General features: G+C 37.0%; 1 protein-coding gene across 1 annotated transcript in view; it reads right to left on the bottom strand.

The window, feature by feature from the left end:
- NEK10 (NIMA related kinase 10) overlaps positions 1-16,741 on the bottom strand; it is a 166,281-nt gene extending 149,540 nt beyond the window's left edge. Inside the window, exons 1-7 of the mRNA XM_081345079.1 lie at positions 16,661-16,741; positions 15,347-15,484; positions 14,778-14,868; positions 14,446-14,506; positions 12,657-12,790; positions 10,229-10,327; positions 726-810 (exon numbers count right to left, since the gene is read on the bottom strand). Of these exons, the coding sequence (XP_081201205.1) occupies positions 726-810; positions 10,229-10,327; positions 12,657-12,790; positions 14,446-14,506; positions 14,778-14,839 (441 nt within the window). The 5' untranslated portion in view covers positions 14,840-14,868; positions 15,347-15,484; positions 16,661-16,741. The remainder of the gene's footprint in view (positions 1-725; positions 811-10,228; positions 10,328-12,656; positions 12,791-14,445; positions 14,507-14,777; positions 14,869-15,346; positions 15,485-16,660) is intronic.
- Between the last annotated feature and the right edge of the window lie 217 nt (positions 16,742-16,958).

Raw genomic sequence — 16,958 nt, 5'->3', positions numbered from 1 at the left:
TGTGCTAATTGGAGCAACCTTGAAATGCTTGGTACTCCGCTTTACATAAATTTCTATGATAACGTAACTGATATGCATCATTTCATTAAGACAATAATTCTTTCTTGGGTATAGTAATGGTAGAAGAGCGGGAGGTAATTTGAGGTTTGCTAATTATGAATATCTATGCTTTCATCATCTATTACCTATGTATAACTATATAATTTTTCTCCTTTCCTGAAATATATGAGTGCATAGTTTAGTCTGTGGGAGTCCCTTCCATTATTTTCTGGACGGAATTCCTATATTTTAAATAATTACTACAGTAAGCCTTGATTATTGGTTTTTGGGTTCTGCATTTGGGTCCATACTGGCAAACAGAAAATTGGTTTAGAGCAATTTAGCAGAACTGAAAACCACACTGCTCCTCTTTTACTGCTTTGCTGAATTAATTGAATAAAACATTTTAATGCTTCACTACTGCAATAGTGAAAAAAATCAGTTGCTTTAAATTTATTTATAGATTTAGGACAATGCTGACAAATTGAAAATGCATTCAAATCATTCCATATTAGCACGTCAATAATCAGAATAGAATTTACTAACTAGATGTACAAATTGCATAAGGAAATATAACTTGTTATTAGAAAGGCCATTGACTTGCATTAATATTTAACCAGTAGTTAAAGTTGTGTTACAGAATGTAATGCTGAATATTTTAAAAGGTAAATTAAAGACAAGCCAACCTGATAGCATGGATCTCTCATTAATAATCTTATACAAATTAAAATTCTTAGAAAATGGAGGGATGAAGCTTGGTTAGCCCATTCTCTGCAAAAAATAAAAAAATACCACATATTAATAACTCTAGACCAATATATTCTGATTGAGCAACTTCATATTTTTAGCTAATATTCAGACACAGACAAGAAAATAGCATCTCATAAACTGAACCCATACAAATAACTTACTCCCAATTATTTAACTTATTTTTAATTAAACTATATGTTGTTCTAAATTTAGAACAAAATCAAAATTTTATTGCTTTCAAGTTTTAGACTACAAATCAGCAACACAGAACCTCAACCTTACAGGCCTCAGTTTAATGAGTTCAGGCAACCTTCATATGAAAAGCAGATTCAAGCTTCCCCACTATTGATGAAGAGAAATATTTTCTCTTCAGTGCATCCTATGTTTGTGAAACAGAGGGATGCAGGAAACCGTCACCCAAATCAATGCAAAATATATTGATTCTAAACTGAGCAATAGTTCACTTTCTGGAATTTTTGTAGCTCTATTAAATAAATTCATCTCAATATATCTTACTAAAAAGAACTCCTTGAAAATTGTCCTTGGAAATGAATCATTATTAGTTTAGGCAGTTGCCAAAGCCTAACAGCAATGACAAAATTGAATCTAAATATCCCATCCCAATTAATAGACAAGTCCATTAACTCAAAGTTTTATTGATATTTCTGGAAAGGAATAAGTAGGATATGTGGACAAGCCAGCAAAAAGATTGATAAACTGGGAAGTAGGTGTACAGATAAACAATAGTAAGAGGAAGACTAAGGGATAGTACAATTTTAATCTCTTGATAGCATGTGAACTGCATCATAATTATATCATTATGAAAATAAATAAATCACTGCAGAAAACATACTTTGATTGTGACAGACATTTGGGAATAACAAATACTTCATTCCTGCAACTTCTCCATGTCCCAGATTTCAATAGCTTCAACACTCAAGAAAAAAGCCAAATAGGTCTATGTTTGAACTTACCTCATATGGAAAAAAATCTCATCTTTATTTTTTTTTTTGCAAGTAATTTTTTTAAGTTTTGATTTAACATCTTTAAAATGGCAAATACATAACTATACAATTGTAAGATATATTTCAATTTATTTTCCTCTCACTCATTCCGTCTCAGAAATAGCCCTGATTAAAATGTCAGTTCAAGGATATGCTGGCCATCAAGTCAATTTCTAAAAATAGTAAAAAACAAAGGTGGTACTGCTGTAGATATAAATCAACTCCCCAAAATTAGATTATTTGGAACAATCTCTCTGGGCCTATGGCTCTTTTCAAGGTTCTCTCCACAGAAAAGGAGTTATTTAAACTATTTAACAATTGATCTCTGTTTCAGTTAATAAAGAAAAAATAAACTTAATGTAAAACTAAAACATAGCATAAAGCCTTTGAAATTCAGCCAAATTATTCAAATTTTATGAAAAATGGCTATAGCTCAAATGCAATTTAAATCAGGCTTGACCGAACGTAATAGAATTTATGACTGAATTAAATCCTACACATTTAGTGAGTGTGCTGTATCACACTGATATAGGATTAAGGTACCGGATCCATGCTCAAATCCTCCTTGATCACATAGTTCACTTGGAAATTTTAGATCAGTCACTATCTCAGTCAGTTTCACTGAATTGTTCTTGTTAGTATAAAATTAGTATAAAATAAAGAGTACCTTTGGGTATTTAACTTTAAGACTTTGTATTCTAGAAATAATTAAACCAGCCAAATGTCAACAAATGAATCTAACTAAATCTGAGAAACCAAGCTGATTTTGGAGGAGGTTTTGAGAATGGAAGGAGAGTAATTTGCCTCTTGACAATTTTCAGCTTCCATGTAGAAGTTTAATTTGACCCAGTGGGAGGGAAGGAGAGACAATCAGATTCTAAGATTGCTGGCGGATTGACAACAGTGTTACTAATGACTACAGGGTGACCACAGGCCATGGGTTATCCATCCTGTCTTAGGGAAAATGCAGTAATAAATAATAAAACACTTTTTTAAAAAAACAAAACCTGACATTCCACATTTTATTTAAATAGCTTCCCTTCTGTGAGAAGCAATGTACACAATTTATTGGAACATTTGAGGATATAAAACAATCTTGTTTTTCATAGTTAAATTTAATTTAAATTTAATGTTATGTTGCAAGTTGAAACTGTGATATATTAACATGTACTATACATTTTGCATTCATAGACATGATTTTATGGACATTACCAATTTTTCTAGGTACAATAGTACTGTGTGCTTATACTTCTTAAGGAAAAGAATAACATCAGATTAGAATCAGATATAGGATCAAAATGAGTGTTAGCATTCTTGGTTTTTATTCCCCAAATCATTGAATTTTGACAAACAGATCTGCAAAATCAATTTAACATGAATATGGCTTTTTCAAACATCTACATGAAATCACTGCGTGAGATCATCCAATACCATGGGATGAGATACCATCAGTATTTAGATGAAACTCAGCTCTACATCACCATCTCTGGTCATCAAAGTGATGTTGTGGCTGCCCTTCTGCAGTACTGTGAAGGTCTAAATGGGGAACAAGAGATTTGATTTGATTCTTTTTTTTTATTGAAAAGTTTTAACATACAGTTTATCTTTAACAATCCCCCCTCCCCCTCCCCTCTCCCTCCCTCCCTACCCCTCCCCCCCTCCCCCCCCCCGACTTCCCAGAGCTAAATACAAGGTATAGCAAAGAAAAACAATCATAAACAAGCATATGCTAACAACCATAAACTCTAAAATCCATCACTCTCTAGCTTATACAGGATAATACAAATCTTAATAATATTAAATATATATAGAAAAGGAAAAAGAAAGGGAAAAAAAGGAAATAAAGAAAGAGAAAGCGAAGGAAGACTTATTCAAATGCAACATGAAACTTCTTAACCCTATATTTGTTCTGGATGTACTCAACCCATTTTCGCCATTCCATAATATAACGTTCTTGCGAGTGATCTTTCAGATAAGCCGAGATCTTTGCCATCTCTGCCAGGTCGGAAACCTTTAAAGTCCATTCTTCTATAGTCGGCAGTTCCTCTTTCTTCCAATACTGACCTATTAAGAGTCTTGCTGCCGTGATTAAATTCAACATCAACTTAGTGTCCACAACCGTAGCATCCGTAATTATTCCCAGCAAGAAGAGTTGCGGACAGAACTTTATCCTTTGCTTGAAAATCTTCTGCATATTCCACCAAATTTTTATCCAAAAGGCCTTAACCTTTTTACAAGTCCACCATATATGAAAATATGTTGCATCTTCATCACCACACCTCCAACATTTTGGTTGATAGCTCGGATACATACTTGCAAGCTTTTTAGGATCTAAATGCCATCTATAAAACATTTTGTAAAAGTTCTCTCTTAGATTTTGAGCTTGTGTAAATTTTACATTCCTCACCCAAATCTTTTCCCACGTGTCCATCGTAATAACTTCTTGAATATTTTGGGCCCATTTTATCATACAGTCCTTAACAAGCTCTGTTTCTGAATCAATCTCTATCAATGCAAGATATATCCGTTTAATATGTGCTGGACCCTGATTTCTGATTTGCTTTATCAGATTTTCATCAGTCATTGTAAAACCATTTTTCTGATCTTCTTTCCACCTGGCCCGTAGCTGAGTATATTGAAACCAATTCTGAACAATCTTCTCATCTCGCAAGACACTATATGGTTTCAAACACCAGACATTTCTTTCCAAGTTTAGAATCTCTTTGTACGTAGTCACATCATGTTTGAAACCAGCATGTATATTTTCTATTGCGTGTTTTGGAATTGCCCACAATGGTATCTTGCAGTCTAGCTTATGTCTGTACTTCTTCCAAACTCTCAGCAATGCCTGTCTTAAAATATGCACTCTAAACACATTATCTACCTTCTTATCATACAACAAATATGCATGCCAACCAAACAACAAGTCGTGGCCCTCAAGATTTAATAATCTCTCTTGTGTCAAATTGATCCAATCACTTATACCTACTAACGCAGCAGCTTCATAATATAATTTAAAATTAGGCATTTTAAGACCACCTCTTTCACGAGTATCCTGCATAATCTTAAGTTTGACTCGTGGTCTTTTCCCTGCCCAAACAAATTTATTGATACCTCTCTGCCATTCCTCCAAATTAGAATCTTTCTTAAGAATCGGTATCATTTGAAATAGAAACAAGAATTTAGGCAGGACATTCATTTTCACTGCTGCAATTCTTCCCAGTAAAGACAATTGCAATTTTTCCCAACTCTCCATTTCTTTTTGGATTTTTCCCCATAATTTTTCATAATTATTTTTATATAATTTTGTATTAGAGGGCGACAAAAGCACCCCCAGATATTTGACCCTTTTGACAATCTCAAATCCAGTTAACCCTTCTAGAAGGGCCTTTTGCGATACTGTCATGTTTTTGGCCAAAATTTTAGTTTTTTGTACATTAACTTTAAATCCGGAAACCTTCCCATATTGCATTATTATCTCCATCAGGTCCACAACAGAGCTCTCAGGCTGGGTCACTGTAACAACCAGATCATCTGCAAACGCTCTCAATCTATAATCCTGATCTCTAATCCGTATACCCTTAATTCTTTCCGAATTTCGTATTTTTACCAATAATATCTCCAATGTTAACACAAATAACAAAGGCGATAGCGGGCACCCTTGCCTTGTACCCTTCTCAATACTACAAGCTTCAGTCAAGCTATTGTTAACTATTATTCGGGCAGTTTGTTTTTGATATAATGCCCTAATTGGTTGCAAAAATTTATCCCCAAAGTTCATTTTATCTAAAACTTTCATCAAGAATTGCCAATTCAATTGATCAAAGGCTTTTTCAGCATCTAAAAAAATTAGCGCCGCAGGGATCTGGTTATTCCTTTCCAAAAATTCCAACACATCAACTATATGCCTCACATTATTTTTCATTTGCCTACCACTAATAAACCCAGTTTGATCCCCATGAATCACCCGTTGCAGAACCCTCATCAATCTATTAGCCAACACCTTAGCAAATATCTTATAGTCTGTATTTAGTAGTGATATCGGTCTATAGTTTTTTACTTGAGTAGCATCTTGGTCTTCCTTCGGAATCAAAGAGATAAAAGCAGTTCTCCAAGATGGAGGCACCTTTCCCCCTCTCTGGATTGTCTGGAACAATTCCTTTAACGGTTTAACCATCTCTAATTGTAAATTTTTGTAGTAGGCCGCAGTCAGACCATCTGTACCTGGCGCTTTGTCAACCTTCAACTCCTTAATTACTGTAAATATTTCTTCTTCTGTAATCAATTGATTAATCTCCTCTTTTTGTACTTGCGTGAGAACCGGGATGCTAGCATTCTCCAAATACTCATCAATATCTTTTTCATTAATCTTCTCCTTAGCATATAATTTAGAATAGAAATCCACGAAGGCTTCCTTAATAAAGTCCTGTTGAAACACTAACTTCCCCTTATGTTCAATTTTGTCTATGTTAGAAGCCCTCTGCTTTTTCCTTAGTCTATAAGCTAGCCATCTACCTGGCTTATTAGCATTGCAAAAAGTATTATGCCTAGCAAATCTCAAGTTGGTTGCCACTTGATCAGCCATTAATTTATCAAATTGCCCTCTTAATAGCTTGATAGCCTCCTTAGTCTTCACATCCCCTGGATTCAAAGTCAAGGCCTTCTCTTTTTCCTTAATTTCATTCTCCAATTCTTTCCTTCTAGCTTCCAAAGTACGTCTGCATTTATTATTCATATATATCAGCACCCCTCTCATATATGCCTTGCTAGCATCCCAAACCATGTCCATAGACGTATCCTTATTCATATTAATTTCAAAAAAATCCTTCATCCGTTGTTTACATTCTTCCACATTTTTCTGGTTTCTAAACAAGTTCTCATTTACGCGCCACGAGCGCCTATCTCTATTGTCCTTATTGATCTCTAACCATACTGGACTATGGTCAGAAATAGCTCTTGCACAGATCTTTACCTTCTTAATCCTAGAGAAAAAGTCATTAGTCAGCAAAATGAAGTCAATCCTAGAAAAAGATTGATGTCTATCAGAAAAAAAGGTATAATCCTTTTCATGCGGGTGTGTGTCACGCCAAATGTCTCGCAGTTCCAAATCATCCTTCATTTCAAAAAAAGACTTAGGCAGTCTGGCATGGCACGGAATACGCTTAAAAAAACCAGCTTTATCCATCTGTACGTCCAAAACGCCATTCCAATCCCCCATAAAAATAAACGATTTGTAATCCAACTGGGTAAGCTTTGTATGAAGTGAGCTAAAAAAATCAGCCTGTTGTTGTTGTTGATTAGGAGCATACAATCCAACTAAAAGCATTTTTTTACCTTCTAACAACAAATCTATCATTACGTATCTTCCATGCTTATCTGCTTCAATTAAGTCCGCTGTTATAACACTTTTAACATAAACAACCACTCCGTTTTTCTTGTTCATTTCAGAGGCAACAAATTGCGTACCCAATCTTGAATTCAGTAAAAACTTTTGGTCCATAGCCCTAATATGCGTTTCTTGCAAACATATAACATCAGTCTTAAATTGTTTTAAATATTGAAAGACTTTCTTCCTCTTCTGGGGCGAATTTAGTCCATTAACATTCCAAGTTAAGAATTTAGTCGCCATTCTTGTCCCCCCGAAGCTTCTGGAGCACCCCTCCAATGGCCCTATCTTCTTTGGGCCGTGCTCCTCCCACTGCCTCGCTGTAAGTACGCTTTGAAAGTTCCATAAACTTCTGGTGGTCTTGTTCTTTTATTTGTTTTGCTCTTTTTAAAGCAGCACGCGTCACCCTTAGCTCTCCAGCATCAGCCAACAAAGTTGTAGTTTGATCCCTTCCAGCACCCTCCTCCTCTGTCAGACCATCTTCAGCCTCATGAGGTTTTTCTTCACCAGATCCCTTTGCCGCTTCCAAAAGTGATAGTGGGGTTGCTTTTAAGACATTATTGTAGAAATCACGCGCCTGTGCCACAGTAGCCAGACGGTATCTTTTACCTTCATACATCGCCACCAGCCCCACTGGAATCTCCCATCTGAACCTTATATCATGTTGCTTAAGTTCCTTTACCAGAAATGCAAAGTCCTTTCTTCTCCTTAAAATCTTTGGAGGAATTTCCTTTAAGACGAAAACTTCTTGGTCAGCAACCACCACTTTGGTATCGTAGGCAGCTTGGATAACTTCATCTCTGATTTCTCTCTTTGTAAAGTAAACCACGACATCTCTAGGTAACTTCCTCTGTCTGGCAATCCATGAGTTAACACGAAAAGCTTTATCCATACATCCCTTTATTTCAGATGCTGGCTGACCCAATACTGCTTCCAGGGCTTCAGAAATCAGCTGCTTTAAATCATCTTTAATATTTTCTTTTAAGCCTCTGATTCTAACAGCATACTGCATCTGATGAAACTGGACAAGGCTTAACTCTCTGTCCATTTTGTCTCTTAAGTCTTCATTCTCCAATACCTTTATTTCTAGTACAGCATTTTTTTGAGTCAAATCTTCCACCTTTTCTTCCAAACTTTGCACACATTCAGCCACACTTTCCACTGTAGACAAAATGTCTACCCTCATCGCACTAAATTTCTCTTCCATCCTCTCTTCTATTCTCTCCTCCATTTTTGCCAGTTTATCACCCAATGTTACTAAAATTACCTGGGCATGTTTTTCAAGGGCATCTTCTAAATCCTTCGATGTCAATGCAGCAGGAGGAAGCAAGGCTTGCAACGGTGTCTGTTGCACCGGAGAAGTTCCAGCACTCCGAAGGGTTTTTGAGGGAGGTTTAGCCGCCATCTTTTACTTTCACTTGTGACGCAGTTTCACTTTAAGTTTAAAAAGTCCATTAAGCTCAAGAGTAAAAATAAAGATCCTCTTCTCCTTTTTCTCTTGTATCGCTCTGCCTGCTCCTTTTATTCCAGGGTCTTTCCTTCTGGCAGGGGTGGTCGTAAACGCCTGGCTCTGCTCCAAGAAATCCGGAGCAGAGACGCTGACCAGCTGGGAGCGACCCAGGCTACGGGGGAGTTTGATCCTTCAGCCGCCCAAGTTTTGAACTCAGGCGGCCCCGGAGAACTCGACCCCTACCTGGGGCCTCACCCCCTCCTCTTCTCCCAAGGAGGGGGCTTCAAATTCACCCGAACAGCTGATCGGCGCTGTTTCGGGTGAAATCTACGCAGCTGAGCCGCGGGCAGCCCGAAAAGGCTGTCTCCGGCGCTCCGCCGCCACCGGAAGTCCAAGATTTGATTTGAATCTTAGTAAGATGGAGTCGCTATGGTTGCAGGGTTGCACTACCCCAGGCAGATTTGGTTAGCAATCTGAGAATTCTTCTAAACTCTTGCTTGAAGGGCAGAGGAAAATCATGACTTAGGAGGGCCTTTGTGCAATTTCGCAATGTGTGCCAGTTGTGTTATCTGATCATGAGGCCTTGCACACAGACCCTCATACTCAAATCATCTCTCAATTGGATTGCTGCAATGCCCTCTACCCTTAAGAGTATTTAAAAGCTAGAACTGGTGCAAAATGCAGCGGCATGGATAGTTCTGGAGGTCCCTAAGTGGTTCCACGTCCAATTCAAGGTACTGATCATCATCTTTAATGATCTTTATTGTATGGGTCCAGGTTATCTGAAGACCCCCAATAGAATTATCTTGCCCCACATGGGAAGGGGCTTACGTGAACCTCATCTATTAAAGAATTTTATCTGGTGGGGTCAACTAGAAGAGCCTTGTCCATTGTGGTTCCTGCACTGTGGAGCACTTTACCAGCGGAGGTGAGATTTATTCCCACTCCCCTGGCCTTCCAAAGGGGCCTAAAAAAACCTGGTTTTCCTGGTTACTTTGGGGCCCTTGCTGGAGATGGTTGTCAGAATAAACAAGACGACTTCACCTTCATCTTGTCCTTCTCCTTGGTCTTAGCTTTTGTGCAACTTGTTGAATTCTAATTGTTTCCATATTTGGTTTTTTTTCTGCTTGTAAGAAGCCCAAAGTCACCTTATCACTGAAGTGGGCAGCATAAAATTTAATAAATAAATAAAAACATTGCAACCTTCTTGGAGCTATCTGGAAACTGGTCAAAAAAAAGAGAGCAATAACCTCTCATAAGAACTTTACAGTTAGTAACATGACTTCCTTTCACTACTAGAAATCAAAACATAATACAATTCAAGAATGCATAAATATAAAAATCAGGTTCTACTATCAAATATCTATAAATTATGATTTCTAACAATTTATGCTACAGTCCTTTATCAACCTGTTCCAATTAATTACTTACATCTGAGTATCCATATAAAGACATGCCTACAAGGGTAGACAAATCACACAGAACGTATCATACTAATGCTGTATCTAATTATATAAATTTATATGTTTTAAAAAACCAAAATCTCTTCAATTTTGCAGCACTCTTTAACAAGCTATACATATAGTCTGTATCTCTTACCTGCAAATAAGCCGGTTTTTAACCAAAGCTGTGAAGATATCTTGAAATAACTTGTGCTGCGGGCGTTGACTAAAATTTCTTTCATTCTTGTAATTCATACTAAAGGCACAAAAGGCAAATCAGACATTGCAAAAGACTCAAATCTTAGTACAAAAAGCATTATACAAATATCAATTACAGAAAATATATACTCCAATCCAACCTATATGTGAAGTTAAATTTCTTTAAAAAACTACAATCATATTGCAGCTCAGGTATGGGCCCACTGCTTAGTCTCAGGGAAACACCAGTAGTGTCACTCCCTCTTCCTTGAATATTGCAATTATTTTTAGTGCTGTATACTCTTAAGAACTGTCATATATGCCTATTGGAAAATGAAATATGACTGACCCTGGCTTAACAATTTAAGAATTGGTAATTACAAACATCCATTTGTCCCAAGACAGCATTTAGCCAGCTAGAGAAAGATGCACAGCTTTCCTATTAAGCTTATGTTTGCTTATAACTCGTCCCTTGGCTATCTCAGAACAAATAAAAACAATACAGGTAATCCTCGACCTCTAGCCATAATGGAGCCTTCCCTTACCCCACCAACTCCTGCTTATCATAATGCAGTTGTTAAACAACTATGTGGGTTGTTAAGTGCAGTATGTGGTGTGTCTCATGGGTGGGGTAAGGCTCTTGGAAGCCTGCCACAGGCCTAGGCCTATCCCAGGCATCCCAAAGCCTCCCCCATCCCAAGACACTCCATGTTTTGCTTCCTATCACAGCCTTTGGACCTGCTTCCCCCACCCCCCAGTCTCTGGTAGCTGTTTTCCCACTGGGTCCCCACATGCCTTCCTCTCCACTGAATCACTGCAGGGCTTAGACTTCCTCCTCACCCCTTCCTCACAATTCAATGCAGCTGCATCAAAAAGGCAGCCACTTTGGGCCCAGCAACAAACTAATTCATTCTATTTCCCTAATCCAACCTGTGCAATGCTGAGGCAAGCTTAAGAGCTTTGTGTTGTGGTGCACAAACTGCATTAGGAAAGCAGAACAAATCTCTATGTCTCTGGACCATGCAGAAGTGTTCCAGAAGTGGCTGCCTTTTCAATATGACTCCATTGAATTGTGGTCATTCAGAAAATAGTAGCCACTTCTGGGATCACACTACATGACCCAGTAAAGTAGTGGTCCTTTCTGCTTCCCTAATGTGATCTGCACAACACTCCAGAAGCCCGCATTGCTGCAAGGTCCACATCAGGGAAGCAGAATAGAACTCCTGAATGATGTGGTGCAATCTCAGAAGTGGCCGCTATTTTCTGAGCAACCACAATTCAATGTGGCTGCTTGGAAAATGGCAGCCATTTCTGGGACTGTGCCACATGGCCCTGCAACAAAGTGGCTTGTTATGATTCCCTAATCTAAGCTCTAGAGCAACAGAGATCTTCAAATAGTGAGGAGGAGGATGTGAAGCCTGTTGGGATGGAAAACAGGTTCAAGGCCTGCCAGGACCTAGTGGAAAGGACGAGGGGAGTGCAGTATTCCTGTGGTCACTGATAAGGGAAAATGACCATGAGTCCACTGTAGCATCTGTAACTTTGGGAACAGGTCATAAATAGCTTTTGGGGAGTCTGCTATAAATCTGAATGGTTATTGAGCAATCAGTAGTAAGTCAATATCAGTCATTTCCTTGTCTGTGCAGTAAACTGCAGAACTTCTTCCAATCAGCAAAATGGACAGGGCACTCTTTTATACATAATGTGCCATTCGTAGAATAGAATGAATATCATTCAATCAAGATCATTTTATAAATGGTCACTGAAAATATATTTTCCATATGAATTCAGACTACTACACTATCATTCTATTAAATGACAGTACAAATGATTTTACCTGCCCTACTCTCCCACCTTTAAATGAGACTTCTTCAATAAGAGAGGAAATAATTATATATATTCACATGACTAAAACTATAGAAATTCTACATTGTTATCCATATATGAAGCATCAATAAATTAATACAAGTTATGTCTTAAATTCAGGTATCAAGAATAAGCATACTTCACTAAGAAGCTCTAGAATAGGAATGCACAATTTTTTTCAAGCTAGAATTTCATTCGGCCTTTCTAATGGTATGTCAAAAATAATGGGAGGGCTAAAGAAAACTAAATTGGACTTCATTTAATTAAAGTAGTATGACAAATTGGTATTTATTTTACCCTTGTATCATCCGAACAATTCCAAGTTAGCAATAATTTCTGGAAGGTGCTGAAAACTTTTGGAAAGTTCTTTAACTGTATTCAGTGCTGTACTTTAATTATAATCAAAGATTTCAGAAACCTCATCCTCAAATATGCATAGATGCTTGAGAATAAAATTTAAAAATATTGAAAGTAAATGCATGCAAATACAATAAACCTTAATTAATTTCAATACATTGTACCTGAAGCGTTCCAGTTCAACAGCTTCAGAAGATTCTTCCCACTGTCCTCTATATTTCTCTTTGCAAGAGTTGCTAGAATATCGTTCATACTTGGTCATACTATTATTAATACTTTCAAAGTTAAGGGCTGGCAACTGCAAATGCAAGACAGGGTTGTCAGTTAAGTAAGTTACTGAATATAACCAGAATAATATCAGTGATTGTCATTTGAATTCCATAATACTAATAATGATATATGAAATATAGATAACTGATACAATTATTAGTATTCCTCTGTGTTTAAGATTAGTCACTGATATTCATCTTGATTATCTTTACACACAGACACACACACACACACACAGACACACACACATTTGAATTTGGACTATTGGAGAAAAATGCCAATAATTTAGAGCATTTAACTGGAAGATCAGAAGCACAAAGAGGGCAGTTTCAATAAACTTCAACTTAGAATCTTGCTTTGAAGGCTCCCAATAGGTTCTGGGGTACAAAAGACTGTACAGTAACATATGATCTGGTCAGTGTAGGATTCTAGACAACTCTTGCCAAGTGGCCTGAGTCTGATAGTTTGAAAATGTAGAAGCTAAGATGCAGTCTCTGCTTTGGAATGTATGTATGTATGTATGTATCTATGTATGTATGTATTTCATAAATTTATATAGCTGCTCATTTCACACATGTGATTCCAAGTAGCATACAAAGTTAAAAACACAAAAACAATTCAAGAAAATAACCAAAAGCATAACAAAAACCATAAAAAACCATAAAAATATAATTGTAGGACATGCCCTCAATTTCACTAGCAATATAGCCACTGTGCAGGCTCCATGCCTTTGTTAGGCCAGATAGTATGCCATGTTTTCAGCCCTTCCAGAAGTTTACAAAGGACAGGGCCAATTTGACCTCAGGGGAATGATGCTTTAAAAGGCAGATGGTATGGCAGAAAAGGCTCTTTTCCTGGGCCCTATCAAATAGTATCTTTTTCTGCTTGGGTTCCACAACTTGCCCTTTCTGTCAGGCCTCATCGGATGGGTAGATGTGATTGGGGAAAGGTGTTCCCTCAAATTAACCTAACCCTATGCTATAGGGTTGAAATCTATAGATCATTTCCAGCACCTTGATTTGAACCCAAAAGCAATCTACCTATCAGTCAGTCCTGTCTTAGTGTGATAAAACAAAATAGAGTAGGAGCTATCCTACACAGATTGATGTTCCTGAATAGAAAGCTGAAAATATGTAGAAGTACTGGAGACAGTGCTTTTATGTAATCCCTAGTGGGTGCACCAAATACTTACAGTAGACTTCTGTTCCACAAATGGATCTATTTCACAAATCCATTTTAATCTAATCTAAGCAGTATTGTCTTTTAAGATCAGATTTTAGTTCAATCAGTGTTTCTGGAATTTATACTGCCTCATATTTTCAAAACTTTTAATGAAAACTGCTCTACTAGAAATATGATGCATTTTACACTGAAACCCAGGACACAAACAGACATGAAATGATATCATTATCCAGTTTATTATTATCCAAAACTCTGATTTTTTTTTTACCTATAATCAAGCAAAATGATGCTGAAGCAACACAAAAGCAAATACAACACAAAAAAAACACAAAATAATTCATTCTAAAACATAAGCACTTGGAAAACATAACTGAGTTCTTTCTATGCAATTCGTTCTATTTATTAGAGGAACCTGTAAGCATATTGAAACCATGAAATTCATTGTATAAGATTTACTATTTTTAAAACATTGATTCAAATTATAGCAATTTGGACAAGTACCTGTTGCTTGCTAGACTGGACATTTAGAAAGGCCAGAAGCCTTTTAAGATCAGTATAATTCCTGGGGGGAAAGAAATTATATATCTGTTAACAATACATAATCACCATATCATTATGAAATGTAATTTTATCCATACTATTCTGTAGCAGAAAAATCTTTCTAGAGCACCTTTCTATGACCCCCTGTCTCTGCCCACATTTATATAGACTTGTCAGCCACAGCTATTTCTGTCACACTTGGTGACCAGAGAAACAGTAACCATGTACACACAGATTTAATGGCTGGTGCAGATGCAGGAGATATTGCTGACATTTAGTGAAAAATACTATACCTTTGAGATTTAGTATCTGCTGCCTTTTCTTTGGTCTTCACCTTCTTGAGTTGATCTGGCATTTTATACCCTCAAGGCAGCAGAATTAATTCTTAAAGGAAACAAACATAAAAAAGAATATTGGTTTGTGGACATGTGAAGAACAATGGGAACAGAATTTCAGCAACTGGAGGAGAAGAAATAGAGTTAGTTGAAAAAGAAATATATGCTAACTAAAAGATAAAACCTATAGTAAAAATATTAACTGAGTTAACTCACAAAATCACCTCTAAGTGGGATTTATTCTACCTTTGAATTTTAAGTAGTACATCAGGTTGTTTATTTAGTTAGATTTAGATTCCACTTTTCCTTTAAGAGTAGAAGGGAACTCATATGGGGATCTTTTTTTAATTTAATTCCAGTAACATCAGTTCTGTGAGGCAGACTGGATAGAAAGAGATTAGCAAAAATGCTCCCAGCATGTTTCCATATATAAGTACAGATTTAAACCTGAGTTTCTTTGGTCCTAGTCCAACAGCTTAACCATTACAACATACAGGCTTTCATTTAATCAATTAATTTTGAGATACCTCTCCATTTTGGGCAGTGGTTTCTAATGTAGCATGGCATGGGTTGCAGCAAGCCCACAAGGAATTCAGATGTGGAGAGCACAGAACTAGTTGAGCAGATCTTGTAGTTCTGAATGTAAAATCTTCTGTCATTGATTTCTGGGGGGAAAAAGTCAACAGTATGCAGAAGATATACATAACTATTGGCCATACCTATTACAACTTTTTAAAAAGGCAACATTCTATGTACACGACCTTCCCCTCCCCCTGTAAATAAGGAAGTGATAATTTAAATGTGCCAGTGCCCAAAGCCTTTATACATCTTAATACAAAATGTATTTTTGAACGATAAACAGAAAAATGAGATGATATATTCACACATAATAGAGCTCTAAAGTAATACTACACTACTCTATCTGTTTATCCATATCCATTTATGAATTTAAATTAGAAGTTCCCAGAAACAGAACTCTTAATATCAAGCTTGACTTCTGATGGTTGCATCCATCTAGTTTTGTTAGCAATGTTATGGAAGAGAACTGTTATTGCCCCCCATTACATTTGACTTCCCAGTCTATATAACAGTTCTGGATTTCTCAAGGCATTCACCACCTGTTTGGCATCTGTTTAGCTGATCCTGTTTAGCCTCTGAAATTAGCCAAGGTCAATTACTTATATGGTGTATATACTAACAGAAATAGATGAGGTATTCTAGACTGTGCTGTAAAGTAGATGACATCCAGCAAACCAAAACATACTGAATTGCCCTTGCATTGTTAACTTTTGAATTAGAGAAATTATAGAGTGGGTCCAGCTTCCTGGCAATACACTGCATCACCATTTTGAGTTATTTGTAAAAATAATAAATGCAGAATACAAATTAATAAATTTTGCAATATTACATATGGTTAACTGGTATTCCTGGGTTTTTTTTTCTCAAACCTACACTATCGGTCTTCTATAAAGAAATAGGGGGAAAATCTTTGAAGAATGGAGCCCCCAAAAAGAAAAGAAAATTTCGAAAACAATTCTTGATAAAAAAAGAAATGGTAGATCGTACCTCTTACATTTCCTGTACATATTAAATTGAGGCCCTCGTTTATATGCACCAGACGGTTTACCTTTTTAACCTGAGCCCATCTGTACTATATATTTTTTTTAATCCCAACTATAACCACGGAGGAGGCTGCGTGCCCTGTTTATTTGGCCGAATGGGCTCTACAAAAGCTTATTATAGCTCAGTAAGTCAGCTCTTGTTTAAAGATGCCTCAGAGCTGTTCCTGGTTTTCAGTAAAAGTCACACACTCTACCCATGTATATGCACATTTGTCTCACACGCGCCGACGCTAAATCTCATGCCGTAAAAGGATTTTGAGGAACTGCCGGCGCTGCTTTCCATGGGTCTCCGTGCCTTTCCTTCTAATCGCAAAATTCGAGGTTGATCTCAGGAGGGCAGGGGTATTTGGCACTGTTAACTCCTCCCGTCTCTCCTCCCCAATTTTTGCATAGGACACCGCTGGCCTTCGGCCGCCGTTCTATCACTCACCTGCTTGGAGTGCCAGTTCTTACACCATGGCAGCTCGCTCGCTCGCTTACTATTTATTTTTGCAGTAATAATTGTTTTTAAGCCAAA

Source organism: Vipera berus (genome assembly GCF_964194415.1).
Source record: "Vipera berus genome assembly, chromosome: Z".
NCBI lineage: Eukaryota > Metazoa > Chordata > Lepidosauria > Squamata > Viperidae > Vipera > Vipera berus.
Note: the sequence above shows the minus strand (reverse complement) of the source record. Positions and strands in the feature narration are given on the sequence as shown.